The 21,434-nt window shown below is 34.3% G+C and overlaps 2 protein-coding genes across 2 annotated transcripts; one reads left to right on the top strand and one right to left on the bottom strand.

Annotated features, from left to right (window-relative positions):
* Positions 1 to 3,367: 3,367 nt before the first annotated feature.
* Positions 3,368 to 10,988, bottom strand: LOC117337708 (interferon-induced protein 44-like). The gene is made up of 7 exons (XM_033898808.1): positions 10,886 to 10,988; positions 9,327 to 9,861; positions 6,952 to 7,004; positions 6,139 to 6,336; positions 5,282 to 5,428; positions 4,736 to 4,907; positions 3,368 to 3,870 (listed from the first exon to the last, which is right to left on the bottom strand). The coding sequence occupies exons 2-7, from the start codon at positions 9,856 to 9,858 to the stop codon at positions 3,560 to 3,562; spliced, it is 1,413 nt and encodes a 470-aa protein (XP_033754699.1). The 5' UTR covers positions 9,859 to 9,861; positions 10,886 to 10,988; the 3' UTR covers positions 3,368 to 3,559.
* A 961-nt stretch (positions 10,989 to 11,949) lies between these two features.
* On the top strand, positions 11,950 to 18,655 carry LOC117328360. Its single transcript, XM_033885920.1, has 5 exons — positions 11,950 to 12,351; positions 12,911 to 12,992; positions 16,480 to 16,596; positions 17,367 to 17,542; positions 18,216 to 18,655. The coding sequence occupies exons 1-5, from the start codon at positions 12,034 to 12,036 to the stop codon at positions 18,291 to 18,293; spliced, it is 771 nt and encodes a 256-aa protein (XP_033741811.1). The 5' UTR covers positions 11,950 to 12,033; the 3' UTR covers positions 18,294 to 18,655.
* Positions 18,656 to 21,434: the final 2,779 nt, after the last annotated feature.

The following is a 21,434-nucleotide window of genomic DNA, read 5'->3' on the forward strand; positions in this document are numbered from 1 at the left end:
TGACAAAGCTCATGTACCCTAGCAAATACTATCTAGAATAAAAGTTTTTTTTTACCAAGCTTAAGAGAGCACCACAGGTTACAATTTATAAAGCAAAGACCGATAAAATGAAGAAAAAAACATCGTCCAATTAATGTTCTTCGAACTTTGTTTTTAATGATAAAAGATTATTGAGCGATCAGCTTATAGTAATAACTTTCAGAAATTGACCCCTTTATAATGGGTTTTAGAGCATCATATAGATGTTGAACAACCTTGCATAGAATTGTTGAAAATTGAAATACTGTACATGATAATAACTTGCACGTGGCTGCAGTCTTTATGGACTTATTTTTAGTTTTTTGAAAGTTTTCAAATCAAATTGCACAATACAATGTTATTTAATTAGTCTTCAAATCAATTTTATTGTACTGTTTAATGTAACTTGCAATCATCTTCTTGGATCCAAAATTATTTTACTGAAATTCACCTACATGTAATCCACATATCTTACCCATTTATAAGAGATAAGCAACTTGTAGGAAGGGATCGACTCAACCCTAAACCTAAACCTAAAATTCGTGTACATACAATATCTACTCCAACAATATTAATATTAGAGGTTTTACACGGCGACGTACTTTAATTTTGACAGGCGCCATATTAACATACTGGTTTCCATTAGAAATATAAGTTTCGCTATACACTATACCCATCCAGTGGGATAGACTATTTCGCACTTGAATCGACTTTAGTGCACATGTATGACGACCTCACATTCTGCTACCATTCACATGTGTCTTACCTGTGAAGTACGCATGCGCGACTCCAAAGCACTCGGTATACTATATACGTACGTAATGGATATCGATTTCAGTGACGTTAATATATCGCTATATACTAACCAGGACTCTTGCACGTGCTTCGCGGTTTGGTATAAGTCAAACCAGAATGACATGTCGCGTTGAACTTTTCGTGAAATATTCAAAGTGGGTAGTTCCATTTGTGCACAAGTGTGCTAACAAAACATATTGATTAGGAATACTTCTGTGTCCAGCAGGGTGCTGTTTTTGACCTTTCGTTTTTGTTACAATTTTATATTGACAACACAGGGATTGTAGAATTTATTTTTGATGCATGGTTTACACATATTAAAATAACAATGTGATCAATTGTTCACATTTTAACAGTTTTGTCGCTTAATCTAGACTAGTATATAAATACAAATGATGCAGCTGATAAGGTTTGTTACATTATCTATATACAAAGCACCTATTTCCCCTCAATGACTATAGACTCGTCTGTTACATTATCTATATACAAAGCACCTATTTCCCCTCAATGACTATAGACTCGTCTGTAATCAATATGCTATTAAAAGTTCAACACGACAGGTCATTCTGGTCGTACACTAAGTATACCTATGCATAGCGACACTGAAGTTAATATCCGACTTACCGCATTGTCGGTGAAATAAAAATTCAGTAATAATGTGCAGTAGTCGAATTGTTAGCGAGCGGGATTTTTTACCAAGGGTAGGTGTCTGTTTTGGTTCGAATCCCAGCATGGCGATAAATTTACTTACATACTTATATTACAAAATTAAATATATCATTATGAAGTTACATTGGTTATTTTTCTTAATACACATTCCACGAGCGAAAGTTATTTTCCTTTGTATCAAAGTACATGTAAAGAAAAATGTATACGCTGGGAATGGAACATGATGGCATTTCATCAACCAAAATAATTTTGCCGATGTTCCAGCTTCTGAAAAAACGCGGTTTAAAAACTTTGAGCGAGGCAATAGACATGCCTTTCGGATATGTTGGGCGCAGCTGGTCCCTTGGATATGTTGGGCGCAGCTGGTCCCTCGGATATGTTGGGCGCAGCTGGTCCCTTGGATATGTTGGGCGAAGCTGGTCCCTCGGATATGGGTACTGATCATAACCATTGCTATATGGTACAGGTATGGCTGTACACGTGCTCCAAACAGGACAGTATTTGGAAACTTACCTCTGCTCCTGCATTGTATGGGGTAATACTGGTATTATGCCGATGAGCCTCCTGGTTATTTAAAAGTAGTTGCCGAAAGATATTGAGGTTCATTTGACCTATGTGACCTTGAAAGTAGGTCAAGGTCATTCTAGTTTAAAAACTTCGATAGTCTAAGTCTTTCATCCAAGCATGCTACTGGGACAATATCATGATTCTGGGCTTCTAAGTTATTTCAGGTTCAGGATTTGAACATATTTGACTCAAGTGACATTGGAAGTAAATCAAGGTCATTAATTTGAACAAACTTTGTAGCTCCTAATTCCAGCATGCTGCCGCCCCTATATCATGACCTAATGCATGAATAGTGTAAAGAAGTAATTTCAATGTTTTTGTCGCGAGGCAGCATTTTATGAGTGTTTCATATTCCATTAACAGCCAACATCTCATGATGGGGTGTTTAGAATGGAAATAATGTTCATTAACAAATAATTCAAATATTTGTATATACAGCATTTTTAATAATAAAGCTTAATATAAAGTAAAGATTTGCTGTTCCTGAATTTCCTTTTCCAGTATTGCACATAAATGTATTAGAAAAAGCCAAAAGGATGAACAGACAGTGACGTTTTAGCATCGTAACAACACTTCTGATCTTTCTGATGATACCTGTGGATCATCTCCATGACAAAATCAAAACACTAGCGTACCTAGATAATAAAGGCTGTACAGATATTAAGCGACTTGAAAAATGAAATGAGGGTAACTAAGCCTACAAACAATGACATGGTATACAAACAATGACATGGTACACAAACAATGACATGATACACAAACAATGGCATGGTATACAAACAATGACATGGTACACAAACAATGACATTGTATACATGACATAGTATACAAACAATGACATGGTACACAAACAATGACATGGTATACAAACAATGACATGATACACAAACAATGGCATGGTATACATGACATGGTATACAAACAATGACATGGTACACAAACAATGACATGGTATACAAACAATGACATGGTATACAAACAATGACATGGTACACAAACAATGACATTGTATACATGACATAGTATACAAACAATGACATGGTACACAAACAATGACATGGTATACAAACAATGACATGGTACACAAACAATGACATGGTATACAAACAATGACATGGTTTACAAACAATGACATGGTACACAAACAATGACATTGTACACAAACAATGACATGGTACACAAACAATGACATGGTACACAAACAATGACATGGTATACAAACAATGACATGGTATACAAACAATGACATGGTATACAAACAATGACATGGTACACAAACAATGACATGGTATACAAACAATGACATGGTATACAAACAATACATGGTATACAAACAATGACATGGTACACAAACAATGACATGGTATACAAACAATGACATGGTATACAAACAATGACATGGTATACAAACAATGACATGGTATGTTTACAAAGCTATGCATATAGAAATGATTTTTGATGAATTCTAAAAAAGCACCATAGGAAATATATCGTCACTTTAAATTTGGTTTCATTCGCTGATTTTAACTTGTTTCAACTGGTCAGCTTCGATTTCGTCCAGTTTGTTGTACAGGAAGTCATCCACAAAATGTAGAATTCGTCGGAGGCTGAGAAGTGACAGTATGTTGGTGTTCTGATCAAGCTCTACCTCACACTCGTAGTTCTTAACAGGTAATATGTGTGACCGGGGTAAACCCATCACCATGGCAACCCTGTCCACACTCTCTTTCATCGCCGGACTGAAGAACACTTTACTGACGTCGTCGGAGATTTCCTCACAGATCCTGTCTATTTTTGTCAAGAGCACAACTTGTGGTATTCCTGTGGAGAGAATACTTCTCAATTGATTGAAAATTGTATTTGTATCACAACTTCTCCCTAATAGAATAAGAATTAAACTTTCATATTGTTTATTGTTCACTACATGACGAATGTACAGGTGTATTATCATGCATCCCAAAATTGAACATGGAATTTGTGATTTTTAGGTATTAACATGTATTTTATCACAGAAATACAGTTGTTTCCAAGCAGTTTACATATCATTATCTGTAGTCATATATATCTACTAGATATTCTTTTATTTCAGAATTATATCTGGAGCTGTATGGTAGATATATTGTGAATTCTAGGCCTCATGCACGTATGTTAGATCTACCAAAGTCTTTGAAACACAGACTTGAAAGTGAGCATCTAGATGCAGACTATCATAGGAATAAATATTGATCATCATCTAACAAAATATTATGATGGACCTCTAAATGTAGACTTTTAAGGTCTTAGACTCACAAAGCATCCATATCTTTTGTGGTGTGGCAGTGATGACATCATACCTGTATGTCAGTACGTCCGTATCTTTTGTGATGCATCAGTGATGATGTCATACCTGTATGTCAGCACATCAATGTCTTTGTAGTGTAGCAGTGATGATGTCATACCTGTATGTCAGCACGTCAATGTCTTTGTAGTGCAGCAGTGATGACGTCATACCTGTATGTCAGCACGTCAATGTCTTTGTAGTGTAGCAGTGATGACGTCATACCTGTATGTCAGCACGTCCATATCTTTTGTGGTGTAGCAGTGAGTTCATTATACCTGTATGTCAGCACTTCAAATTTTTAATTATTTTTTTTTACATGTATATGAGTGAGATTCCTCATATCTGAAGGGTATAACAGTACATTACCTCTTTGATTCATTCGCACCTGCATGGCCTTGACCCTCTCCATTACTTTCTCAGGAATAACATCCACAGTACTACCATCGACCACAAAAGCCACACAGTGGATTTTATCTGTCAACATTGGGCTTTTCACAAATCCTAAAGCATCAGGTGATAGTGGAACCGCAGGGTTAAACTGACAAAGATATAAATACATACATAACTCATACAGTATTTCTTGACAGGTGTATTTCTCCACAAGTATTAACAACAGTGAACAATGAAAAGGTGGTGGTTTAACAAATAACAAAATAACAAATATATTTACATTATATTAAATCTCATTTCACTCTATACAGAAATTTTCACCTTGTAACCCCTATTTCACTGTCTATAGCAATATTTTCACCTTGTGACCCCTATTTCACTATCTATAGAAAGATTTTCACCTTTAGTAACCCCTATTTCACTATCTATAGAAAGATTTTCACCTTGTAACCCCTATTTCACGGCCTATAGAAATATATTCACCTTGTTATCCCATTTCACTGTCTATATATATACATTCACCTTGTATCTGTCTGGTACGTGACCATCCAGTAGGTATCCAACCTCATGGTCATCAAGACCCTGATCCTCTTCAAGACCACGTGTGTCACACAGCCTAAATTTGAAAGGTTTACCAGCATATCCGTCTCTCACTTGGTATATCCGGTACTAAAGGTTCACCAAAATACAAAATAAATATGATAAATTAAAAAATTAAGTATAGATTCATTAAAAATCCTTTAGATATCTGCAATAATTAAGGCAATAGTTGCAGGCATCGTTGTAATTTTATTTTTTCTTAATTTCAATTTTCATGCAACTTTTTACCAACCTGTAAAAATTAACAAGTCTGTTTTTTTTCCAGTTATAAATTAGTAACAAGTTACCTTGTGTTACATCTATTCAAAATGATTCTACATGTGGAAATATGATGATTAAAGAATGCAATTTCTGTAAATATAAAGGGGCATTCCTTTGTTTGAATAAAGTTTAGGTCTTTCAAATGGAGCTTAATGGAAAATATGTATTTTTCCTGAGTAGTTTAAGTTGTAATCTTTACATTAATAGGGCAGTTTTACTCCCAAGTAAAGGTAAACCAAAGTTCTTCAAGTGTTAAGTCCTAAAAATTCTTAATTTGCCCAGAAGTATCACTAATTACCGCAAAGACAGATGATATTTGTGTATGATTTGTCATTTTTCTGTACATTTCGGCATATTAATTGCATTACTAGTAGGCCCAAACACTCATAAAACCCTTGTTTGGACATAGATTTCATCAATAGAAATTTTGCATGTTTCTGATGCCGGACGAAGGAATATGCCCCTTTAATATCTTACCAACTTTACTCTTTATTGGGGTTCTATCAAAGAAAACTCACAGATGTTGTTAAACTATGTTCAGCACTGCCTGCATTAGCCTGGGCACTAATATGTCCCCGGAAGATGGAGTTGATGGTGTTGAAGTAGCTCGACTTTCCAGCCCCGACCTGTCCGACCAATAGAATCCTCGCCTGCTGAAGGTCCAGTCCAGGTAAAGGTTTGTATGTGGCCACTTTGTCCTTGATCTCTTCCTCAAGCTGAAGACAAAGTCACTCACTTAGTTCTCAATAAGTCACTCATGCTTATTATACTGAGCCTCATATCCTTCTGAATTTAATATATCAAGTTTGTTATATTTGCTACTTGAAGTCTGCAAAACCATAACAAATTTTAATAAAACATATTGATGGAATATTATTCCAAACATTTTTGCATGCTTCTGGACAAAGAATATATGATAAAAGGGGCATAACTCCCATGAGAATTGCTGATAGAATAAGGTGCATGTAGATTTTTCATGAAAATTAGTTTGGAAAATACGAGCAGCATTTCATCCACATAATGTATACAAACTTCAGTCCTTAAGTTTAAAGAAGATCCAATTATTATTTTTAATCAAATATCAAAATCCAAAATGGTGACTGGTGGCCATCTTGGAAATGTGATCAAGCTGAATATGTGGCATGCGTAACTATATAGGACTGGACTGCATGTCTCAAGTTTCAAGAAATTTCCTTTAGGGATTCCTCTGAAATATGGCACCAGCATCTCTAATGAGGATCTTTAAATGATAGAAATTTAAAACAGGTTTACACCATTATAACAACTTATGTAAAATTACTGATAATTGTTAAAACAAAAAGCTATCTAACCTTACGACTCCAGTCAAAATCCCGAATCCAGGGCTTATGAAACAGCTGCTGTTCTGAAATTAAGAAAAGGTACTAACAATAGTGATCAAAGATATTTATATTGATGTATGGAGAAAATAAGAACTAGATCTCAAACTGTATTATATATATCACAAACCTGTGTATAAAGGACACTCATGGGACAAAGCAAAAGTGTCCTTTATACAGAGGTGTCCCTTATATAGAGGTTCAATGAGTTATGTCCCTAATAGTTTGATTACAGTACATTATATACATGTATCTCCTGATTTATTATATTTAAACAAATGAATAAAACTCAAATAAATAAAGTTAGATGATTAATTAATTTTTCAAGATTCAAGTCACCAATATTAAAATTAGTTTGATAGTTTTGTAATTTTAAAGTAGCAGTTTCAAAATAATTCCTCATAATATAAAATTATTGCAGGATAAAATTCAGAAAAATACCTAACATAGAAAAAAAGTAGAGATAATTCAAATTATCCTGGTACCTTAATTATGAGTATAAAATAACGAAAAAAGGGGATTCGCTTTTTTCTGTATTTAATTTTACTGTAGATCCATCCCTTTTTGCTCATCTGTATTTTTAGATACAATATGAAAGTCCAGTCATTTTATTGGATCGAGATTATATGCCACTCAAATGATGTATAATCAATAATATTTTTCCATTTTTTTCAATCAATACAATTCTACAGAATATGATTTCTAAGTATATTTTAAATAATTTGTCATTTTAAATTTTAGATTTTTGTTGAATTTACCTGCATACTCCAGAATGTACAAAAATTTTGTTGTTCATTATGCAAAACAGGAAGAACAAATAAGAGGCCTAACAGACCTGTATTGCTCATCTGCTTCTAATGCAACTTTGAAGTTATTCCATTTCCAAGCAGATCCTCAACTACATAACCTTTTTAAGCAAATATTAGACAAAGAATGCTAGGTTTATTCATTCCTGCATACATGTACTACTGAACCATCATCAGGTCTCGTGGTTTCATGGTCACCAGTAAATCCTTGTTTAAATATTTCAACACATTCAACCCCTGCGACCTTGAATGTATAGCTTATTAGGTTGAGATGATTCATTTGAATAAACATTGTAGCATGTCAACCCAGCATACTACAGACCTAATATATCAGGTACATGTATGGGAACCTCTTCAGGTTATTAAGAAGAAAGCATTGAAAGATTTTAGACTATTTGACATCTGTGACCTTGAATGTAGGCCATGGCATTTATTTGAACAAACACAGCAGCCCTTCATCCTAGAGGACTACAGGCTCAATAGCAGGTCTCTGGGCCTTTTGGTTATTGAGAAGAAGTTGTTTATAGGAAAATGTTAACACCAGCTAACTGGACGGATAGATGCCAGATGCTGCACCACAGCATAGAATATAAGCTCACTTGCCCTTTGGTGAAGTGAGCGTAAAACATACATTGGCATTTTTTAATGAGTGTCAAGCCAATATTTTCATTGGGATTATATTATTGCATATTATATACATAAAGCAGAATCTGTCATCAAGGGGGATAACTACTCCCAACTAATGTTTTAGAACTATAATGAACATGACCCTTTTGCCCAACACCAGGATTTAATGTTTCAATACTTAAGATTTAAAATTTGGTTTATTTCTATAAATTAGGCAGATTTCATAAGGTTAAAAATGTAAAAATTAAGAGTATAGGTCACCTTAATTTTACTAGCTCAGGCTAGGGGGAATTTCCTTCTTTTTTTCATGACTTCTTCCTATTAGATTTGGTCATTAACTACTCCTAGTGAAAGCTATAGGAGATTAAGAGGTTTCCTTAGAGCCAAATAACCTATGTTGAGGTTGTCATTAGGGGTGAAGGAGGGAGTAAGTGTAAAAGCTCATGGCTAGAATGATTAAAGTCCACTTAGAGAGAGAGGCTGGGATAGCTTGTTTGAGACCCAGTATCGGTAGAGTATTTTTCATTATTCCTTAATTCTTATTACAAAGATACACAAATTCTGTCTGGATATGGAACATAAATTCTTTGAATAGACAATGTGAATGTTTTAATGAAACAATGGAAGAAATACCCATTAACCTTTTTAAGGCAACATGCAGAGCTTTGAAGAATAAGCAATTGAAATAGATAATTGATGCTAGGCAAATAAAAAAAAAAACTATTACTGTCCATCTGTACAGTACAATGTCTAGAAAAAATATATATTCCTCTATAGATCACCAGACAGAGTGATATATATATAGATTCAAGTTTTCTGTGATTCTTTCAAATATCTCTCTTTTTTTATAATTTAACCAAATCAAGAAAAATGAATTATACAGAAACATGTATATATTAACTTGTAAAAGTTTACCTTCTACGCTGTAGACCTCCAAGTCCATCACCTGTAAATGTCCATTCATAACAGAATTGTAGTTCTCTCCCTTTAAACTGTAATTATTTCCAAGTCCGCTGGTGTTACCATTTAAAGGAAAGGTTGATCCCGATTTACTCACAGTCTCTGTGAAACAACATAGGTCATTTCCATTTCCAAATGTTGGTCCATAGGAAGAACTTCCAAAGATTGCATTCGTTCCATTGGTTATGTTTGGAAACATCACTGGTTCTTCAGACCCATTGTACTCCAGTTTAAACAGAAATGCTTTTGGATCAGTGCTATAGGTACCCTTGGAGTTCCAGCTAACAGATGCGTATCCCCCGTACACCGAGTAGTCAGTGTTATACAGGACGGTAACAGTCGGTCCCTTGTTGTCACAATAACTATGAAAGGTCTTTGCGTTACACCCGTCACGGCTTATCTTGTACAGCAACGTGAACTTTTGTCTTTTCGGTGAACCAATCCATTGGGAAATTTGATTTTTGTGTCTTTGTGTGAGTGTTGACATTGTCTGCAAAAAATGGAAACAATACGTAAATTGCTTAGATATATGTTTCTTACACTGCATGCCTCCCTAACAGCCCACTACAGAAGGTGTTTTCTTCTATATCATCATCTAAATGTATAATATAGTTATATATGTCACACACTGCCCTTAAATTGACCAATTATATATAATTCATTGACTCATCATTCACTCGTTAGAGTAGTCAAAATCATTTTGTGTCACATTTCATTGACTTTTGATCATTCAGGTTGATTATGGTAATAAATGGTTTATCGATGAGAGTGACAGAAAAGAAATAAGTTGGACCCATTTTATACCACAGCAATGAAATTGGAGTAACCCCTATAACTTCATACCACAGGGGCTCATATATGTACAAGTAGATCTCTATTTATATTAAACATTTAGAATTTTTATTAAAGAAATATAAAAACTGGCATTATCTACAGCCGCGGATCCAGGAATTTGAAAAGGGGGGGGGGGGGGGGGGGGTCCAGTAATTAAGTGATAATGCGAGCCTAATTTTTTTTGGCGAGGGGCCTGGTGGCCAAAATTTCGGAAAATGAAATGATTATTTTCGATAAGCGGGTGGGGTTGTCATAGACGTTTTTTTTTCTATAAAAAATGTTCCTCATCCGAAAAAGGGGGGAGTCCTGAGTAGCCCGGAGAGTAGTGATCTATGCGTAACTCAGATGTCATATAGATCGTGGGAGTTACCTCCCTTACAGTAAAATAGCGTCTATATTTAACCACCACAAATGGATAGATAAATTGTCATTCACATAAGTTAACAATATGCAAAATCAGGAATCCATGCAACAATATGCTGACAGTGACAATTTCACCCACAAACACAGACAAACACACACCATCAGCACAGTTTAGTAAAGGTTCCCGCCAAATCGGTTAGTAGCATAGTGTTACAGTCTACATGTCTACGTTAATATAGATTATAACATAAATTGGTATATAAACAACATACGTAAATCACCAGTGAATATTGAGTATATAATATTGGCATACTCACTGCTCTGTATTACGTCACAACAACCTCTCAATATCTGCAGCTGCAAGAGATGCATAAAATGAAAGTTGAGTATCATTAATCTCCGACACGGACTGAAAAGGGACCGACAGGGAGAGTCTTTGTGTACAAAGGCATACATGTATTTTTAACACGCATACGATATACGCTCATGGCCGCAATGCCCGAATAGCTAGAGAGAACAATATCGAGACCAGAGAATTTGTTACAGTCTATGTGTAATAGGATCCTTCCCAATTGTCAGATTATTTTTACCGGATTTTCACTCCCACCCATCCTATTGCTGTATACATGCATCATATATCCAGAGGTCCCGTAGACAGACGTACCGAGTTTGTGTTGCCTTCATTTGAAAGACGACATATTTAACGTGTTGGCAGTGATAATTTTCAGTATTATCTACATCTTTTGATTTTTTTCAAGTAAGAGAAAACACACTAATATTGTCAATTCTAAGTTTCCAAAATTTTGAAGTAATTATAGTTTAAGAATGGTGAAACCTGATAGATTTTAGTGCCCTAGATGATACTTTTACATTATGTACGTATACTGCCGCTTAACCTTTCGAATCGCCTGGTCTTGCCACATTTTTGTCCTTAATGTAAAATCTTAATATAAATATCTTCATTGTGTATGTTGACGCGTGAATCCATTCATTTATAGTTTTTCTGTTGAGCTGTTTCTTGTCTGCATTGGACTGTAGGCACAGACTATAAATGTTCTGAAATTACGATTTTTCTGTGATATGCATGGATCATATAATATTAACCCGTTTCGAAAATGAAAAATAGAGCTTGATATTTGGAATACTAATGAAACATTAACTGTAAGAAAGGATACAACTAAAACTAAAGATAGGAAATCAGAATTTTTAAAGTATGATATGTATGTCAAGTTTAAATTTATCGCAAATCCTATCTTTATTACTGATACTGTATTATATCAATCCGTACGTACAGAATGTCGGGTACGTGGTAGAGGTATTATCAAGTATATATATACTGATAACAATACACAGTACGTCACAACGTCTAAAATTAGATACACATCTAAACAAACATATACCAACAGGCGTCAACAGATAGAGCTCAATTTTGAGTATTGGTGTACAACAGGACTTTTAGCTAACCATGTGGAGTTGGCTCCTTTTGTCCTCAGCTTGGGCGATTCTGTTATGGAAGACGCCGGTGCAAGCAGACGAAATATGTTGTGTGCCTGATCAATTCGAAGGGACGGCTTTCATTGGATACGGAAGTGTCTTCATCGATAGAAAAACAAGGCAAAACTCATCGCCTCGTACAGCCTACTCCTACATAAACGGTACCGTGTCAATATCGTACGACTATACCAACAAACTCCTGCTTTTAAATATCCGGGGGACAGAAATGTCTCCACTATTACCAAAACCGATGTCAGCAAACACAATATATCTTAGCGATTACGGTAAGGTATGTATGATATGAATTTGTACATGTATATTTGTGTCAATACGATTGAGCTGAAAAATATATGATTATATTTTCATAAGGAGCCCATTCCTGATCCAGTGTTCCTTTCTTAACGCCTGGGATTTTTTTTTCGTTGTGTACATTTTATTTCAGTGCTTTGTTATTTTGTAATCATTGTAGAGATTCCACAAGGCAACTGTGATCATATTCGTTAAACCCTAAACCTTAAATAAGCAAAATGTTGTGTCTGGAATTCAAACAGTGAAATAAAAGAGGTCATTTAAGTGCAATTAATACCTGATATGCATACTGAAGTATTCTATAGTACATGTATATGACCCATGTAAGTTAAACATAAATTAATTACATGTACGTACCCAATAACCAGTGAAAATCTTATTTATTATTATTTACAATTGCGCTGTTTTTTTCTGTTACCATGTGATTTGGTCATTATGGATTGCGCGATAGTGACAATTTTTAATTAACACAGTCGTTTGCAGTCAAGAGTTGCATGCTGTTTTTCAACTTTGTGATCAGAACGTGTTGTTGGTTATAGGGTATCCTGTACAACGTTGGTTTGGATGGCTCCTGTCAGAAATCCCAGCTTGATAACAACATGACCAGACAATGCATTCTGTGTAAGTACATGTATATATTGTTATATCATGATATTTTTAAATTTCCAGATTGGCTCAAAATATTTTCATATGATTCCAATAAAATGTCGTATTGGCTAAAAAAATCATCTGGAAAAGAAAAACTTACTGACCGCTAAAAATAGATTCTGAATAACTCCCACTTGAACTCAAAAATGTTCAAAATCTTGAGCGCAACACGACAAGCAAGAACTCTGTACTTTTGAAAGTTATTATGTGTGTGCTATTTGACTGTGTGGTGTTTAGACTGTATGGTTGAATATTAACACAAATTTGATAGCGTGCTATAGAAATAAATTAATGTAGATGTATTCATGTTAAAATGGACGAAAAATAAGCCTAACAAAGCAACACACAATTCCTATCCAAGCAGCAATTATTAGTAAACAGGGTGTATTTTATCTAGCGTATTTGCAGGACTTTACATCAAATCTCTAGTATTCTGTAAGTGTTCATTAAGGCTGTCTAATCTTATATTGGCCACCAATTTCGCGTGTCCGATTTGACCACATGTTCTCAGACCATCAGCATCCTGATATATATATGTAAATTGTTTGAACTATTCTTCTTTCCTAAATTCATTGTTTTGCATTTGGACGGGTGGAATGTTAGTAGCCAGGTATCCGACCATTCTTGTAAGTTAATTGTCTAGGTCCCGCTTAAGATCCCTATTTACCCTGTAGACTTGATACAATTTCGTATCGCCGGCAAACAGTAGGGCGTTAAAATTGTCATTGACGACGTCTGTCAGGTCATTAGTGTACACAACAAACAACGAAGGCCCAAGTACACTGCCTTGTGATATGCCACTGGTGACTTTTATTGGTTCCATTTGGAGGTGTGACCATTTGCAGCAACTGCTGTCTTATTTTAGACAAAAAGTCTTCTGTCCTACGTATTAAATCTTCTGAAAAAAACATGCAAATTAATTTTACCGATTGACTTTCTGTATGGAACGGTGCCAAACACCTTCATAAAGTCAAAATAAACAACCCCGATATATGTACCACTACCTTCATCAATGATTTTCGTCCAGACATCCAAGGTTTAAGAAATCTGGAGTACTGTGGATCTACCTTTCACAAGCCCGAACCGCTGAGTACTAAGAAGATTGTTGTTTATAAGATGTCCCATAATACGATTTCTTAAACTCGTTTACAGCATAACGCTTATGTCCTTACTTAGAATTTGCTGTTCTATTCCCCGCTTTCCAAGCTGATGGCACAGAGCAAGTACGCATTGATTGATTGAAAGGTATTTGGAGTGGTTTAGTTATTATAGTTTCAATGCATTTTAACACTTTCGAATGTATGCTGTCTATGCCTTGAGATTTGTCTGAATTCCGATCTTAAAGGTAAACCATGCCAAAGAGTCCGCCAGTGTAAACATTTATAGCAGCCTTGAGACGCCATACATGTGTGTGAATGTTCATATTTCCGCTGTGTTAGAAATGGTCCGATAAGTATGAAACAGATTCTTTTCAAAATATATATTTTAAACGGATTTTCTGTAATATGTATAGCATGAAACGCAGCAGGCTATGTCGTAAGAATGGTATTGTAAATTTAGACCGTCAAGACAGTCCATTACCGCAGCATTGGTAGCAGCAACGAACAAGAATCTAGGTCAGCCGCAGGATTTTTTTGTTGGTACAGTAAATGTAATTGACATTCTGATGTTTTACTCTGAAGTGTCTCTGTGGCGATTTTTGGCAACCTCACATAGGCTAGATGATATTGTAGTTGATTATTGTAGTATTATGTTATTTATATAGAAGGCAATTACAGTATGTTAAATTATATCATTATCTGTACTTTTTTTTATGTGTTCTGAGTCATGAGTATGACTCTAGTTTTTATGTAGTAAATTTTAAATGTCACCATTTTGGTGGCCATTTTCACACAAATCTGTTGCCCGAGTTTTTTTTTTTTTTTTTTTTTTTGTTATGAGTGTAGATCATAAATGTAAAATTTATCGATAAGCGGCAAAGCGGTTAACCTTACGTCTGTAGTTGGGAGGACCGTAATATTATAGGTCTTTATCAAGGTAGTATATCGATTTTTTGTTATCATTGGTAATCTTGGAGATCGCTGTACTGTAGTTTAACCTCCATGTATTCTTGTTTTCAAGAAGATGTACCGTTACCGTGCTTTGCTGGACTGGTATTTTGGCCTTTATGCACTTGTTAGATGATGTTAGAGTGGGTTCAAATGTACTTTAGTGCGATTATGTATTTGTATATATATATACATGTAATAAATTGTACACAGTTCCTGTATAAGTTCTTGTATAATTGCTTTCATTCCCAGATACCTTAATTTCAAGCCTGGTCTACATGGAAAACAAGTAAAACTATTATGACGAATTGAAATCAAAATATGCTAAAAAGAAATAGCTAGACCTAAAATGAACTAGATTATCTCAATTTTTTAACTCAAATGAAGCAAATCTCAAAGCTTTAACTCCAATGAAGCAAATATTACAAAACTTCAATTTGATATGTTCGAAGATTCTGAAATAAATCTATAGTTCTGCCTGCCTGAATAGACAACATGTATGATACCGATTCTGAAATAAGACATATTAACTAAAATGATATTACATAACTAAAGAGGCAAAGAAAAAAGCTCAAATTACCATGATATAGTTTTTCTTTGATTTTTCATTTTTGTTTGTGCAATTTTCTTTTAAAATTCCCACTTCAGCAGACAAATCTTTCCAATTTTATTCATACTGTCTTCACGAAAATTTCAATTAAAATGTACACGGCCAGGTCTCCTGAGAAAAACAATTGATTATATAAACCAGATAAGAATGAAACCGTCTAACAATGATGATCCCCACGTGACAAAGTCACATTGAGGAGGGGATATTGCGTTCCATTCGCACGTACAAGGACGTATAATATGCGCATGCGTGCGTTCGTGCTCGTGCGTATAGATGTACATTTGTTTACCTTTGTGATTGCTCTAGTGACTTCATGTTTAGATAGATTTTGATCAAAGCTATGCGAATGCCTCAAACGTGTTCGCATCAAGGGAAAGTTACTTTAATTATAGAACATTTTTGCCAGAGCTCCAGCGACATCATATTCATGCATATCTGTGTCAATCTTAATCTAAGTTTGAAACACGAACCTGCCTCGAACGTGTTTCCGTTTCCGGGTGCCAGGGTCAAGGACAAGGTTACTGTTACTATTAATAGTAAACCTTTGTTAGCGTTCTAGCGACTTCATTTTAATTTCTAACTTTCACATATTGGTCCAGTGTGGTGAGAATTACCTCAAACTAGTTGGTTTCTGATGCTGTTGCAGACAAGTACAGCGAATTTGTTTTGTACGAGCTTGGGGATATTATCGGTACAGCTTGCGATGCCTGGTTTTATATACTTATCTAGCTATTAAAACATTTCAACGGTAAATCGGACAGGAGTAAACGAGATGGATATTTAACCTTACTTTTGTTTTCAGCTGGTGGATCCCAGGTGGTGTATGGATTCTTGGCGGGAGGAAATTCTAATGTGGCTAACTATATGTTCACCAGCGGAGGATCACTTCCCTCAAAGATCACGGCGTCCGTCGTTAGAGGTACTGTAGCGACTTTGATACGTTTTAACTTTAGCTAGAGTAAAATGTTAATCAGTTGTTGATTTTCTTTTTTAAGTATATGTACATCCATAGGGCGGTAACTCCGATTTATGCAATTTTCAGCTGTTTTAGAAGATAAATCATAGTTCCCTGCTTACCTTTGACTTAATTCCAAGTGTGGCCATCCAGAAAGTAATTTTCAAAATCAAATAAGCATTAAACGTGTACAAAGAAATAGCGGGATATAGATCAATCTTTAAATTTGCTAAATGGAGGTTCAACGTCTGACGTAGGAACTGTATGCATGTGCATTGTACATGCTCCCACTGTTCATTGAATTTACCCATCATATCATCATAATTAGTGATACTTCGGGTCGAACTGAGAATGTTCAGGACATAATACTCGAAGAACTTTGGTTTATCTTGAGAGTAAAACTGCCTTGTTAATGTAAAGATTATAACTTTTACTATTTGGAAAAAATAAATATTTTCAAGAAAGTTTAATTTTGACGACCTAAACTTTATTCAAACGACGGAATGCCCCTTTAATATGAATGTATTTGCATGTTTATTCCAAAGTTTCCTGTCATTAAAGACATGTGATCAGAAAACTATATTTCCACTAAATAATACTGCCGATCATCATCCAGAAATTCTTGCTGAAGCTTCATAATGTCTTGCGCTTCATATTGTTTATGTCCTATTGGTGTCAATTCCTAATTAAATTCGATTTGTGTTTTTTACCCTCTTGTCATTCCTTTATCACAGACGGAAATGATTGCTGGCCTGTTCGAGCAAACTTTGTACCTGGACCTGAAATACAAAGTGGAGATGGACAGAGTGGGATTATGTATAATTTTGACGTTCTGGATACGTCAAGGGGAATTCGGAACCCCTCTGTATTTAAACCTCCACCCCAATGTAACGGACTGCCATTTACAAAGGTATAATTTTATACGATAGTTTAATTTCTTGATTTAAGACAAAATGCTTCGACTCCATTGATGCAAATATAGTTGTACAGTACGGAATTATCCTTAGTAAAGTGAATTTAAATTTCTTCCACGTCTAATAGTTGTACAATACTCATGGTTGATATACATTCTAGATTCATCATGTACTTGAATGTGTCTCACACTATAGCAAGTCCTGAAGGAGTCATGTCTTAGAATTTACATAAAATAAATAAATAGATAAATAAACAAGATACAAAGAATGAAAATGAAAACAAAAAATCTGTTTGATCGAAAAAAAAAATGACATTATAGAGGTTCGATAGTACCTTGTCTTAGCATTGTATTTCCACATATCATTCAGAAAACTTGGATGTCAATTTATTTCTATCATCTTTACCTTTGTTCTGCTGCTTAGTAAAAAATTATTTGGCTTTTTAAATTAATCAGCCTAATTAAACTGTCATGTTGTATTATTGTTTGTTATGATTTAGGATTGAAAGTAGCTATGTGAAAAGTTCTTTTAACACTTACTGTGTTTAAATGTCACTATTGGCAATATTAATTTAGTTTTAATTATCTAAACATGTACACCGAGTACATATTTAAAGACCAGCTCAAAAAAAGGATTTGAAATAAAATTTATATGGTTGTTTTTTTTCAGAGAGCTACCGAAATAACGGATTATTTTCGATTCATTTTGGATCAAATTGGAATTTCAAGACAAGGAAGTGAGACATGATATATATATACCAATACCTGTTTTTAAGATCACGGACATGGTATTCTGTTAGCGTACTTAACTTAACGCAAGCAAGTTTTAGCGGAAAACCAAATTAAAAAAGACTAGAGGAATAATCAATTATCAATTAGTATATAATATAAACTACGCAATCTTAATTTAGTGGAAAGCTTTCATGGCGAAAAACATTAAGATAAGATAACCGCCAAAATATGTACGTTTATTGTGCAAATCGGCTGAGATTAACACGTGGTTTATCGCCTACATGCCCCACCCCCCTCCTCCTCCCCCTATTCCTAGATTTCGTCCCGCTAGGTTCAATCAGTGTTTTGTCGGCGTACCGTCGTTTGGGTGATAACATATATATTAAAGCGAGCTTGAGAAAAAAAATCAATCCCAAGCGATTTTTTTGTGTGTTTTTTTGTTTTTGTTTTGTTTTTGTTTGTTTTTTGTTTTGGTTATGCTAAGTTTGACTGTGCATGCTGTATTTTTGTTTTATTTCATTTTCAATCGGTATATAAGTAAAAAATGGATTGTATGCCAGTTTCATACATGTATGATTTTTATATAAATAAAAAAGGCCAATAAATTAACAATGTAGTGATGCAAGCCCTCGAACCTTTTTATAAATAATGATGTTTTTATAACTAGTATACATGCAATGAAGTGATGCTGATATTTTGAAAAGGAGAAGACGATTTCGACACTTACCATTGTGTTTTAGTAATTTTAATACGTCGTCAAACGCAACTCAGTATAGCATTGTAGAGAGCAGTTAGAGTTACCTCCCTTATAGTGTTTAGCGTACCATATACGGTCAATGTCGCCAAAGTCAGTCTAATTCTACATGTACATAAATATGCATTCCCTTCGTTTGCTTACCACACAGGCAGGGAACAATAACCATATGGTCGATCTCGCCACAAGTTCAATTCTAAATGAATTTATATTAAGTTTTGTTTAAATATCAGAATAAAAGATATTTGGTATCATACAATGTCTGACATAAGTTCCTCAAAAACAATAGATATCAGAAATAAAAGAGAATGCGTAGTTCAATCTCCAAATTGAAATATACCGAGAAGAACACACGAACAATTAAGGAAGTATACAGAGCATAAATGAGCAGGCGTTCTGCAAGGCTAAGCGTCTTCCTTAGTGATCATCTATCACATCTGTCACTTAGATATTGTTTGTTTAAGCGTTTGTTAACTAGTGACAATCACTATGATTCCTATTAAAAATATTGTGACATTACCAGTTGTATTTTTGAGCACATCTTATCCAAGTTGTTTTAAAAAGCTTAAATTTCAAATAGATACATTTAAATTTCAATCATGAAGGACCAAGTTCGCGCCGTGCTTCTTGAACAAGTATGCCGTAATGCTGATGAAACGCTTGTTATACATGTAGGAGAGTAAGTCCCGAACATCACTCCTTTTGTTATGATTATTTATTTATTGATTTATTTATTTATTTTTAAAATCATCTTTTTATTCAGTGCATATTATTTTTTTCATTAATAATGATTTTATTCTAGTGCGGATTATTGGGGCATATCCCTAACATTTGTATTCATTCTGTTCGATGAGTTCTGCGTTCATGCCGTTATCTATCTTAGGTTTGGATTTGGTCACTTTCGTTTTAGTTATGCTTGTAATTTCGCATGACTAAGTTAGTTCTCGCTTGAATGTTTTGTCATTTATTTTAATTTGATATGGTCCCCGTCAGTCAGACTTTTCTTCTGAAAATTGCTTGAATCCAGGCGATGGAAACAACAGTGTTTCCGAAGAAATACTAGAATCGTTCCGTGGAAAACAAACCAAATTAATCATGTCAGAACACGTGATAAACGACACTAATTAGAAAATATCAAGAAAATAATAATATCCTTGCTAATGTTTTTTTCATATGCACTTTTCTAAGATAAAAAATATGAAATAGCATTTGTATTCGAACCGTTTTATATGCGAGTTTTTTATGAAAAAAAAGAAACAAACAAACAAACAAAAAACGAGGAATTATTTCACTTTGCCAGGTATTTCGGCTGTTCTGTGGTATATGTAGAAACTTGCTGACGTCGTTTGATGGTCCCCTGGTTTGATTAGAAGTGTATAAGCATATACATATATGTATACAGAAGAAACATTTTCCTCAGAGCTGCATAACGTTTTATTTTGAATTGTAAAAATTTTTTATTGGTACAATCAAAACGTTACATGATACGCACATGTACAATGGAAACTTGCATCCGAATATGTTTCGGAAAATACTTCGGATTACTAAATACATGTGACATAATTTTATTTGGAAACTTGTTAATCTTAATATAACACGGTAACAAACGTATTATTTCATAAACTTTCGGCATTTCTAGTGCTGATGCCTACACTTTTCTTGTATTAAATCTATGCATTCACATTAAGTAATTTTATATATACATATAAACAAAAAATAAAACAAAACAAAAAAAGAAACAAAAAAGCAAATAAACAAACAAATATCGAATATTTGTATATTTCTTATTTTGATAAAAATAATGGTTGCCTTTTGAGTTATTCAGTTTAAAGAAAAAAGCTTCTGAATTTATTGATTTATTGATCTTGAATGAAAAACATATGATATATTTACACAATTAAGCCTATTCGTAGAATCGACTGACGAATACATATATACATACATCAATCAGCCGATTTGTCAATCCGATTGTCAGAGACACAGTTCTCTGTTAAGGAATTTATTTTACAAGGTTCTAAATCCGCTTTTTTAGAGGAGAAAATAAAGAAAAAATATACACTAAAATTGAAAAAAAAAAAGATAAAGAGTGAAATTTATTGCCAGGCATTTTCTATATCGAAAGCTGTATTGAAGTTTATTCGTGAAGATTCAGTGATTTTGCTCAATCTCAATGATCAATGTGAAAGAATAAAGCTACCGAAACCGAATGTCATTTATTATAGAGAAACTTGTTTAGTTCAATAACTAAAGTACAATGTACCACGATCTTTGCTTCAGCTATTGCTAAATCTCTGAAAATTAAATCATCGGAAAATTTATCTTTATAGTATACATCTACATCCACGCTTAATTTGCTGGGCTTTTAAAAGTTTTGTACTTAACAAGGAATTGACACAAAATCAC

Source organism: Pecten maximus, chromosome 1 (genome assembly GCF_902652985.1).
Source record: "Pecten maximus chromosome 1, xPecMax1.1, whole genome shotgun sequence".
Classification (NCBI taxonomy): Eukaryota; Metazoa; Mollusca; class Bivalvia; order Pectinida; family Pectinidae; genus Pecten; species Pecten maximus.

Coding starts and splice junctions, on each gene's coding strand:
- LOC117337708 (XM_033898808.1), bottom strand. CDS start 9,858: ATGTCAACACTCACACAAAGACACAAAAATCAAATTTCCCAATGGATT. Junction 7,005..9,326: donor GGAGGTCTACAGCGTAGAAG/GTAAACTTTTAC, acceptor TCTTAATTTCAG/AACAGCAGCTGTTTCATAAG. Junction 4,908..5,281: donor ACGTACCAGACAGATACAAG/GTGAATGTATAT, acceptor TATCTTTGTCAG/TTTAACCCTGCGGTTCCACT.
- LOC117328360 (XM_033885920.1), top strand. CDS start 12,034: ATGTGGAGTTGGCTCCTTTTGTCCTCAGCTTGGGCGATTCTGTTATGG. Junction 12,352..12,910: donor ATCTTAGCGATTACGGTAAG/GTATGTATGATA, acceptor TGTTGGTTATAG/GGTATCCTGTACAACGTTGG. Junction 17,543..18,215: donor ACGGACTGCCATTTACAAAG/GTATAATTTTAT, acceptor GTTTTTTTTCAG/AGAGCTACCGAAATAACGGA.